Source organism: Aphis gossypii, chromosome 2 (assembly GCF_020184175.1).
Source record: "Aphis gossypii isolate Hap1 chromosome 2, ASM2018417v2, whole genome shotgun sequence".
NCBI classification, from domain to species: Eukaryota; Metazoa; Arthropoda; class Insecta; order Hemiptera; family Aphididae; genus Aphis; species Aphis gossypii.
Window position 1 is genome coordinate 87,486,428 of NC_065531.1, and position 12,658 is coordinate 87,499,085.

At 28.6% G+C, this 12,658-nt stretch overlaps 1 protein-coding gene across 2 annotated transcripts in view; it reads right to left on the bottom strand.

Moving 5' to 3' along the window:
* LOC114119220 (protein O-mannosyl-transferase Tmtc3) overlaps positions 1-12,658 on the bottom strand; it is a 50,901-nt gene that overhangs the window by 3,512 nt on the left and 34,731 nt on the right. For both annotated transcript variants that reach the window (XM_027980720.2, XM_050199409.1), the window contains exons 7-10: positions 3,144-3,403; positions 1,111-1,366; positions 363-511; positions 87-305 (exon numbers count right to left, since the gene is read on the bottom strand). In XM_027980720.2, coding sequence (XP_027836521.2) covers positions 87-305; positions 363-511; positions 1,111-1,366; positions 3,144-3,403 — 884 coding nt within the window. The remainder of the gene's footprint in view (positions 1-86; positions 306-362; positions 512-1,110; positions 1,367-3,143; positions 3,404-12,658) is intronic.

Here is a 12,658-nt window from a genome sequence, read left to right on the forward strand (position 1 = left end):
TTCCGAAATTTTTTTATGAATAGTTTAAATTTCAAAAATCATTCTCTCAGTTAGGAAACATTTTATTATAGCCATTTGAAACTCACCTGACGGCTTTGTGAAAGTACGCAAGAGCTTCTTGGAATCGGTTTTCGGCCTCCAAGGCGTGTCCAACGTTGTTGTACAGTTTGGCATTTAACTTATTCACTTTCAACCCAGATGTAAATATCGCGTACTCCGACGACCAGTCCCAGTTTCTTGTGTAGGTTTTCATTACGTGGATGACCATAATAACAGCGACCGCTATCAAAACCAATCGGGATTTGCTGCAGAACAAAACATTAGTGAGCTAATCGATCGTAATGAATCTATCAGTCTCTTACCATTTATCGATGATGAGTCCCAAACCATAAGCAACAAGCATACAAAATCCCATTGATGGCATGTACAAAACACGTTCTGCTACCACGAATCCTACAGGAAAGAACATGTTCGAAGCGGGGAGGAATGGCAAAACGGTCAATCCTAAACTCTGAAATAGGTAGTCAAAAGTATTGTAGTAAAAAAAATATAGATGAGTTTTTTTTAAGCGTCAGTTTAGTTTTATTTGCTTTAAAGTATTTTTTACATTTAATAACATATAGGAATATATAATAAAAATAAATTGACCTAGAAATTTTAAACATGTTGTGATTTACGTGTTCTGGCATTCTTGGTACAAAATGGAATGTAAGACGATTTAAGTTCACTACCTAAGTAAATATCTCAATAAAAAATAACATTTTCTATTACATTTGTTACTAACTTATTCGAAGGAAATTATAGTATTATTATATAATTATTAGATTCAATCGATTGTGTTGCATACTATAATTACGACTTCAAAGGAGATATGAAACGAGAATACGAAGATATAAATATAGGTATATATACATATCACACCATTTCATTATTGAGTAGCTATAACATATACCTTGATTATAAGTTAAACGGTACGAACAAATCGATTTAACTTTTTTGCTAAACGAATTGGAAATTTAAGTATGTTTTGACAGGTAATTATTGGTCGGGAGAATGTTCAAGAAAGTTTTCCATAGACAAAACAATAATAATCGAATGATATGTATTTACCATAATAACAACAATGCGTTTGGTTCGATTTGACGTAGTGAACGCCGTGTACACGAGCGCAATGATCACGGTGTATGTGGCCAAAGTTGCCAGGTTTCTGGGATCCGAAGTAGATTCAACTAGTGGTATAGTGCCCATGGTCCAGTCGCAGCACAGGTCGCATGGGAACACCAGTAACCAAGCATTGACACTTACCAGATAGTTATAGGTTAGTTGTCTTGCAGGCCAATCCGATACACTGGCTGGATTGTCAAATCTTTAAAATATAATTTTACTTTATTAAACACTGCAAAATTATGTATATATTATTATTATTTGTGTTAACAGCTGAGTTATAGAGTCATGATTGTGTGATTTTATGTTGAACATTAATTATAACATAATAAATAATACTATTTTTTTTTTTTATTTGAGTTTCTTGATTGAAAACGGATTAGTGTTATACGAGTATATGAAGTAATTGGTGCATAAACGAATATTTTTTTTGTTTTTGTTGTTTTTTTTTTTAAACATAACCAGTAAGATTATTTATCGAACAAGCATTTTATTTAGTTTAATGTGTCAATATTTTTTCATCGGGAAGAAATAAAAAATATTTGGGAAATTACATTTTTTAACTTAAATTGCGGTTTTGATGTTTATGACTGATAAAAAATTACGGGATGCATTACGCCGATTCTATAAAAAACGACAAAAAAAAAAAAAAAATAATAAACATATTATGCATCCCATGTCAATACATTTGGCCCTCTCAGTTTTAGAGATATTAGGCGAATTTTGAAATGTTTTTTTTTTGTATAGTTTTCTATGTACGGAAGTAGTATGTCAATGCCAATAAAACGCACACGCCCATATCCTGTCGGTTTTATTTCGATTTTCATTATAACACGAGCATATATTATATACATATATGCGTATTTTTATTATATATATCACTTCGAAAATCGATTTATGTCGCATAACTTTACGCCGTAGGCATGGTATATTATTCAGTTGATTATACATAAACGACTAAGGGAACACTATATACGTATTTCTCTCGTAACGGATGACGAATTTTGGAAATCGGCCGTCGCCCTGTAAAAAATGAAGATGCAGCTCAACTTTCCGTCGATTATCACTGATAGGTTTTATGTAATTATAGATACCGAGATACATATATGTGATTATAGACATTGTCGTATTTAAGAATGAGCGTAGAGCGGCATCACTGTAGAGGCAGCAAAGTTTGGCCTACTATTTACTATTAACCTAACCTAACCTACTTACCTATTCACTGGGATTTGAACATTTCTATTTATATACTTGAATATTCATTGAAACTACTTTTTTGACCAATACTAATTTTTTTTTTTTTTTTTAGATGAAAATATAACAGATTTTATAAGTTTATAGTATACATTTGACTCATTTGGAAAAAATTGAAAATTATACAGCGAGAAAACCTAAATTTAGTTTAATAATTATTAATAAGGACACATACGTATAGTGATGTTTGTTATTTAAAGTGAGTTTTGATAAAAAAATAAATTACTATCTATGAGACATACTTATTACGAATACAACAATAATATTATAATACTATATAGATTATGTCTACGGATTTGCGACCATATCTTATTTTGAGAGGTGTCTGATGATGACGCCTATGTGCCGTGCGCAGTGTACGCCACTGCACACGACAACAATTTAATAATGTTATACAACGATGAAATATACGTATGCGCACGTGTCATTACATAATATAGATAATACTATATTATAACATATTATACTTATATGGTATATATTTTGCATACATAAAATATATAGCTGTGTCACTAGCTTATTGTATAATTCAGTCATACCCTATGAAAGATAATATACATAAGACAGGTAAAAAATATCAAAGTTAGAGAATGATACTGTATGCCACATTTTGATAAAATACATTACTAAGTCAATAAGTAAAATTATATATTATAGCAAATAAGCATTCTCTTATTGAATTTTGTCGCATACGTAAAAAATTGTGATCCACAGGTAAAACTAACCTAGTAAATACGGGCAGTTTGGAACCCATGATTTTTAGCCTGAACGCCAGTAGTGCACATGTGGACAAAAACAAGAACGCCAGCCGTTTGACCGCGTCCGATGGGATGGCCTGTAGCAAGCCTAACGGGGCGGAAGCCGCGTTTCCGGTGCCGGTTTTTGGCGAACCACTTCCACCACCGGAGCTCCCACCGCTGGTCGCTGACTGGCTGTTTACGGCCACGGATAGTCTGAACCAGTTCAGCAGGTCTTTCGGCCTAATCTGAAAAAAAAATATTAAACCTTAGTATACACTGAGTTTTGACCCTCTTTACATCTACTATTTTAAGACATTTATAAAGGTGTAATACGCATGTTAAATTTTGATTAATGTCAACATTACCTGGGTAATTTTTATATTTAACTAAGGACTCAAGGGTATTATCATACATTATAATATGTATAGATACAAAAAAAGAAAGAATCACCCTATTATCACATACATTTAATAAATTGTTATAAATTATTATATTAATTTATTTTATTATATAGCAGTAATACTATAAGTTATATAAAAATGCAATAGCATAAGATTAATCTAAATGTTTTAAAATTTTAAATTCATACGAAAAATAGTTTTGAATTACATAACATTAACTACAATCATCATTATTTTTTTAAATTATATATTTTGTTCAAATCTGAACTTTAAATGTCTGAAATAAAATAAATTAGTTAATACATATTTTTATATTGTTTTAGTTACATGATGAATTATTTGTCACACACTTAGTTTGTTTGTAATTTAATCCTCGTTATTTTCTTTAATAATTTTTTAACATTAGACATTTTATCAAGTTTTACTATACTTCGAAAATACTCTGTAGTTGTTACAAATACATTGGTTGTTTGTATAAATCGGAGTTAGTAAATTAGTGTTATTATATAATATGGTATACTACCACTTTTTAACAATACTCAATTTTCCTCGCGGGTGTATAGACAAAGTCTTAAATAATCATCAAGACAAATATAACCCAGAAGACTGGGAAATATCAACATTACTAAAATAAAAAAATTTCCAGTAGCCCAATATTCTATAATTGTAATTATTAGAAAACGGATTATTAAATTGACACTTATTTTAATTTTAAATATTTTAGTAACCATAAATAAATATTTTAAAATATTTCAGTGATTAAGTTCTATTTTATACATATGCAAAGATAATTTCAACAATACTATAAATTATAAAAATCAAAAAGATAAAATGACAGTGATTGTGGACAAAAAATATTATGTTAAATTAAAACATTTTTTAATAAAAATGGTAATAAAAATTTGAATGACGGAAAATGCTGTATTTAAATAATTAATGTTGGTGATGTTCCTATTAATATTATCATGTACTGGAAAATATGTTTTTTTATTAATTTTTAAGTTTTAAATTACTATATATATATAATCATATAGTAAACATTACGACACCTTAAAATACTTAAATATATATTTGAATATTTTTACTTTTATACTAAATTAAAACTGTTCCCTCTTATAATATAATAGTATAGTTATTTTATGAATACGATTTGAAGATGGATTATCGTTGCTTATAGAACAATGATGTAAAATTTGTTGTTGGGTTGTTAAATTACTCTGCTCGGGGCGATTTCCCACTGCGTTAATCCCTTAAATACATGCGACTGGGTGTACACGTATAAGTTGTATCTATACAATACTGTTATCGAGTTACCATTCGTATACAGAGTGATTCACTAAGCATACCCACCCGCATATTTTGTTAGGTAGAAAATTATTACGTACGGCCCTTATCAGCGAACGGGATTGTACACATTTTAAGACACACGATTCCGTACGTTTTGTACCAATAAGATTTTAGTGTGATGTTGCCAAATTTACATAAGATTACAGATAGAAGTATTTAACTTAGTTATAGCGTTTCACTTGCCTTTTTACACACAAATAATATCAGAACCTAAGGGACGTTTCAATAAAATGGTCTAAGCTGACAAACAACGTTTAGATCATACAATAAACGAATATAACGAATTTTTGATTCATCAAAATATAATAAAATATTCGTCAAGTATTTGTAACAAGTATGTACTATGGTATTAAATATTAATTTATTTTTAAGTAGTTTTTAGTTAGTTAGTAAAAAAAGTTTATAGAAATTATAATATTCAATTCAATTAACATATTTTTAACTTTGACTTTTTCTTGTTCATTAACTTTTTAGAGTCCTTTTGATAATCCATTGTTTGATCAAAACTGAATGAAATAGTACTTTATCGATTTTCTTTACCTAATAAATCATATTCTTGATTTTTTTTTATACTACTCGTATTTAGGATCGTCTTTTATTTTAATACAAATTATTATTATAGTAGATTATATTTTTTTTAGTTGAAAATTTTGATGTGTTCAGTTCAAAATTTTAAGAAGTAGATTATCAATTATTAAAATGTTTATTTAAGGGACAAACGTCTTTAAAAATTGTTTTACAAAAATATAAAATAAATGTTATGTTAAGTTTTGTATTTAATATACAGGTACTAGGATCATTCTTAATAATTATAAATATTGATGTATTAATATCAATTACTAATGTTTTCAAATCGCCATAACTTATTCTTGTCTTCCAAACTTATTATTATTAGTATACAAAGTTAATGAACTCAATATCTATTCGTTAAAATTTTTATTTTGTATTGAAAAAATGTCAGGAAATTGCTCTAAATAATTCACGTATAAAAGAGGGTTTTTGATTTGAAAATCAGAAGTTAGAACATTCACAGGACACTAGTTTATTGGAAAAAATCTTAAAAGAATTTTAAAATACAATATTAAGATATATTTAAAAATTCTAAAAATCTGATTTTGAAAACTGGATTATTGAAGAAAAATAAGGAGGTAGGTAAGTATGCTTGGTGATTCGTTCTGTATATAAGTCTTTGTCGCGGGCGGTCAACTATATGAGACGGTCGTGCATAGCACACGCACGTCCGTTGTCGTAGGTTTATCACCGAAAACGCGCGTCTATTATTCCCATACGCGCCATTAAGTCTACACACGCACGCACGGACATTGCAGTAGTCATTTTATCCAATGCTGCAATGCATGAGTATGTGTGTGAGGGGCCCCTTTATATAAATTATTACAATCTGACGGTGAGAAACAATCCGCGGGCGAGACGAGATTCGCGAGGGGAGCGATGCAAAGAAAAGAAGATTAAATAAATTTTTATACGCAGACGATATCTTTCTTATTGTTATTACTTTATTTTTTTCGCTTGTGCCCTTCCATACGCGTGTTTCTTTATCCTCTCCCTCTCATCCCAATCATTCGTATTCCACATTCGCGTTTCCACTCCTCAGCGTACAATTTAATATTTCGCAAACTTTTGGCGTGCGAATCGAAAGTTTCTGCTGTATACAGTAGTATTTTCCTATCTATAAGTATAAGGTGTTTTTATCTTTCAAATTTTTTTTTCTCTTCGCGATCATGCAGGAGATACCTATAGGTTTAACGTGCGGGATCTTGGGGGGGGGGCTTAGAACCACCAAAGGTTAGGTCAAGTTAGAATTGAATACTCGACGAGGTATAATATTTGCTAAATACAAATATACCTACTGCAAGATTTTTTTTTTAAAATTTTACAAATGCTTAGAATATTGTTCTATTATTTAAAGAGGGTTCTATGGCGATATTATTTTTTTTTCAAATGAGAACTAACTTTTTTGCTATAAATTTTTAAGCTGAACTTGTATTTATAAATCAAAATAATTTAAAACATGATACTTTAGTATATTTAAGTATTCCAACAATCAGAATTTGATTAAATATATTATTAAACGGTTAAATTAGTGTGTGAATGCTTGATGAACCATTTACTGGATACATATGATGTTTATTATTAAAAACCATTTGAAATTATACCAACTTAGTAGAAATGTATAGGACAAATATTCACACAGATTAATAAAGTAAAAATATAGAGGGGCTACAACCCCTCATCATGAAATTTTGGTCCTAGTTTAACATGTTATGATAGATACCAGTAAGTAATAACGACAAAACGTTCGCGAATAACACTTTCAGCAACCGTGACAACACAACATTTGACAGAAAAGACATCATCTGTTTATTAAGAAAATTTGCGTGGTGATATATTCATATTGATCGTATCTACCATCGATTTTTCTAGTATGGATAAGTATAGTGTTTGTGCACAGAAATGGCATAAAACGGCTTGAATTATGAGAGACACATATGTGTCAAGTTTAAAGGATTTTCAAAATTGATAATGTTATCAACGAGCGTGACGAATTGTTATCCAAGGGACTGTTTGGTAGCGTGCACAAAAACACGTTCTAACGATTTTATTCACAAACGAAATTAAAAAAAAAAAAATTTGACAGCAAAAACCAGCATAAAATTAACGCTTTTTCCAATTCAATTTTACTATAATATCCTTTTATTATTATTTTTTTTACTCACACACGCTTATGATATGATATATATATATGTTTTATTGTACATACGAGTGATTTATTGTTTTTGGCATAAACTTGTACCACGGGCGTTGGTAGTAAAGCATTCAAATATATATTTTGGCCACCGAAATACTATTCCGGGAGCCTTTTTTGTTCAGTATTATTTATTGATATCTTTATAATTCGTCCTGATTTTATCGGTGATTGAATAATAATAATAATAAAGTTAAATGGTTCATACACCGTGATTAAAAATTAAAACAACAGATATAGAATTTTAAAAGCGTTCTCGAGTAATGTCTAAAAGCGACAAAATAATAATAATAATAATAATAAATCTTATCGGTAAAAAATATTATGTAAAGAGAAAAGCTTTTATTTTTTACATTATACACTAAGAAATATATATATTATATACAATATATATGCGTGTATATAAGTATGTTACTGAACTGTACGAGATGTATTTTGAACGAATTCTATTAGACTTTTTACAGGCCCCCTAGACCAAGGCTACTTTTATTATTACTATTATTATTCATCTTTTCTTTCTGCCATGCGTTAGCCAATCGAAAATACGAGTATATAATATATTTCCCGCATTGTAACGAATTCAGTAGAATAAATGTTGCCATCTTTACTCTAAACCCTAAGGAAATCTGTTCAGAAATGTATTTCCCATCTTTGCGTAAACCCTATAAATCTTATCACGCTGCAGTTTTACCTTCTGAGTAAACGACGAATTTTCACTCGGTTTACACAATATGCATAAATGTTTTGACCTACATATGTAAAAGTCAGATTTGCGTAGAAGCGCGATTGGTTTATTATTCGAGTGAGTATAAGTGCGACTAGTAAGTCTGAGATGGGATAGATGCCAACGCACATCACACACAAACTTGACATTTGGCAAAGAGCCGTTTTAAAATGGCAAAGGTCTTTTTGTCATTTTAATGATTATCTGTATCGTGGTATATTTGTCTCGCCGACGCGACAGAATCTACGTTTTATTTTACTCTTTACATTATTGTTCGTGATACCTTGAATATCGTTTCTACACACGACTGTAACACATTTGCCTACCTCGAGTGCCGTGTTTACAACTATTTTAGATATTGTAATATTCTTATTGTGCATTATTAAACAGTTAAACAGTATACATAATAATATTATAATATTACATTTGTGGTAAAACATTTTCAAACTGATAAAATGTAATATAGTAAAAATAATAACAAACAAATAATAATAAAATCAATGAGTTTTAAAAAAAGCTTGAATTAACTAAGTAAATACATGATTCATATTGAATACACTAACGTATATTCTATACAAAGATATAGTTTTTAATCTATTTATTCAAATCATGATTTTTGAAACTTACTTTGACCATTTTTACAAATAATTAATACTTATAAATTAATAATATTAATTACTAACATTATCATATCGGCATAGCCCAAATGTCTTTCAAACCTAATATCATGAACTTATTATTCTTTATGTATACACATTTAAACAACTCAAAAATACTAAATTTAATTTTGATTCTAATATGTAACGTTAAAAAAAAAATGTCCGCTAAATAATTAATTTACAAAAAGGGGAGTTATTGTGGAAACAAAAGTTTGTATCTCCACAGAACACGCCTTAACATTTCGAATAACTTTATTATTGAAAAAAGGGTGATCATTTTATGTGAATCACTCTGTATCAATTTTTTAAAATATATTGCTCCGTTTGAAAGGTATTTTTAAACAGCACTGTACAAAATGTGTGTGTGTTTTTTAATATATTATAATTGAATTCAGTAGAATAAACAATTTTGTTATGCAAGTAAAAAAAAAAAAAAAAATAACAAAAACAATTATAGAAAATAAGTTACGGGAAGCTTGTATTTAAGACAAAAGTGTTTCACGACTGTGCCGTACTTAAGACGACGCTACCATCGAGCAATTAATTCGATTTTAAATTATTTTCTCTCGTAAACGATAATTCTCGCTAAGGAGTTAGTAAAAATAAATAATAATCATATACATATTAAACACCCTTATCCGGTACATTCGAATATTAATGATCGTCCGGCGAATCGCTGTCGACCTCAATTTCTGTACGAAACCAAGTCTTGTAATTAATCATATTATGCACGCACTAGAAAATCAGTTTAACCATTTTAAAAAAAATTAAAAAAATTAAATAAAAACTATCTTGCAATAAAAAAAAAAAAGAAGACTTCGAGAACAGATTTGTTCCGCTCTGTTTTTGTAGTTTTTGATGTAATTCGGTATACCAAAGAAATTATATTATATAATATGTACTACGTGGTTAAATTTGAAATTATATTTGGCCTCTTGTCTTAACTATTTATTTTATTATTCTCGTGACAATATTACATTATTTTTCGGAAGAACAGCCACAGCCGCCGCCACCTCGCCTACGTTAATGTTCAGCGTGACTCTCAGATTATTATAACGTCAATAATTTGTATCTGCTGCCGTAGCGTGTCCTTGAACGTTTTCGGGATGGTGTCGTGATGAAATATGTTGTGACGTAAATAAGGGTAATTAAGTGCACGGTTCTAAATGAGGACGTTTTTCGAGAAATTAATAAATTAATAAATACAGTATATAATAATAATGATGATCTTCATTACAGGTTTGATAGAAATAAAAATAATAATTTAAAACATTTGACTTTCTCCAGCATAAGCATATATTATAATACATATAAGCACATTATGTGAAAATTTTGGTTTTTTTTTTTTAATTCCAATTTATAGCGTTTAGCACAATTTTCGTTTTTGTAATTGTTATTACAAGATCTTATTAGCATCTAACTATAACGTAAATATGATGGTGATCACTTCAAAAATTTATGAGATGGACAACGATAGACAGTGAAAATCGTTAATAGTGATGTAATATTAGTTAAGTCATGAGTCATTCTATAACTAGGTATGTAATATGTATGGCTATTATTAAAAAATAAAAAACATTGTATTTTGGGTTGAAATGTTTTTTTTTTTTTTATTAAAATTTCTAAGTAACTACATTTCTACTTTTTTAAAGCTTGTTTATGATCTTATTTTATTTCTAGTCATATACTTTGACAAAGGGTTGTTTAACATTTTTATTTTTTCTAAAATGTATTATTGTCATATAATTTTGTTAATTATACTGTGAGTAACTATTAATTTATTATAGATATAACATTTATCTAAATTCATTAAAAATAGACGTCATTACATCCGTATGGGGTTTGGTCTTTATAAGAGTGTCATAGCAATTGATACATACAAAACAAGCGTATAAAACATTTGAGTTTTGCCTTAGATCATATACAATGTATAGTCATGCCCTATATAAGGTATAACAAGACTATTTATTAAATATTTTTGGAATATTACTATATTTGTTAAATAGTCTTGGTACATCCTGGATATTACTTATATTGTCGATGATGTACATGTTAGCTACGAGTTGCCAGTTATGTAGCTTTTACTGCACGTTCGTTAGAAACTATTCGCATATTTATCTCAAATTCGAAGTTTAAAACAAATTATCATCGGGAAAAATGTGCGATAAGTCACTTGCTTATGCGCAGTAAAGGCTACATTACTGATAACTTGATAATTTGTCGTAAACATCATCAAAATATTGAGCTGTGACTCCATCCATTGTATATGACATAAGAGTTTTGCTGGAATCTCTAATTTTAGATAATTAAACCTGATATATTCACTGCAACTATAAGCGTCAACCGGTTTCTATTATTTCTATTAAATATATATTCTATTGTACATAGTAATTTATAAACGAATCACAGAGGATATATTGGAATACGAAATCATATGTGATTTTATTTGTCAATGATGTTTACAATAAAATACAAATGCGATTGAATTTTCTTTTTCTGTACGTGTAAAAACATAGACAACTTAACATTTTTACGTTTTGTAATTTTCCATTACCAGACTATACCACTACGATCAATAAAATATTAAGTCACCTAACTATTTCAAATAATACATCTACATCGGAAGTTGTTGATATCTGATTTGTTACAAATATAGTGATTTATAACGAATTATCACGTTTATCCATAATAATGTAGTTAACTAAACAATTTAATTAAATCATTTAGAAAATACCCAATATTTTACGATTTGTTCATCATATACGACCCAAACGTCAATCAAAAGTTTTCACAAACTTAAATCAAATCATATTTTTTTTTAACTTTTGATGTATAGATTTCCATTTTACTTTGATTTCAATTTTGACGTATCGTCGTAAAACTTCACAAGTCATTTCAAACATACTTTTAAGTTTAGAGGATCAAAATAATATCTAAGATCAAAGCATCTTATGGTATCGTATATATTACGTTTAATATATATGTATTTTTAAAACTAATTAAACGTTTTTTTATTAAATATCGATAAGGTTAAATCGTAGTCAGTAAAATTAGTGTTCTATTTAAATTATGGTTGAATAATTTAGCAACACAATAATTATTAAAGCTATAAAAAGGCGTAATACTCGCTTTGGACAACTATTACTAGTAAAAAGTTATATAGTCTTTTCAAAACTGATCAAAGCATTATTTTCTAAATGCATTTCTCAATGGACAATTTAAAATAGTCAACATCGTAACACTAAATAATTAAAATTGTATTAAAACGTACAAAATTATTTTGAATAGTTTAATGTTCATCTAACATATTTAATTAATATTTGTTTATTGGTGTCACGGTTAAGAAAAACATAACAAGCAAAATAAACAGAACATTATGCACAATTAAAATATGTTTATTTGCGTTTTGTATAGAATTGAAAAATCAAAAGAAATTTACGGTTTAATATTATATTGTATTGTGTCACCTAAAAAATGGTGTTTAGTTTAATTATAGGGTTCCATTACATTTCTTGCAGGTATGTATGATATTCGTATATTGTTATAAAGTATGAAATATTATTATTAGTGGCATGGCATGCAAAAAATAACCTTCCACATTTTAT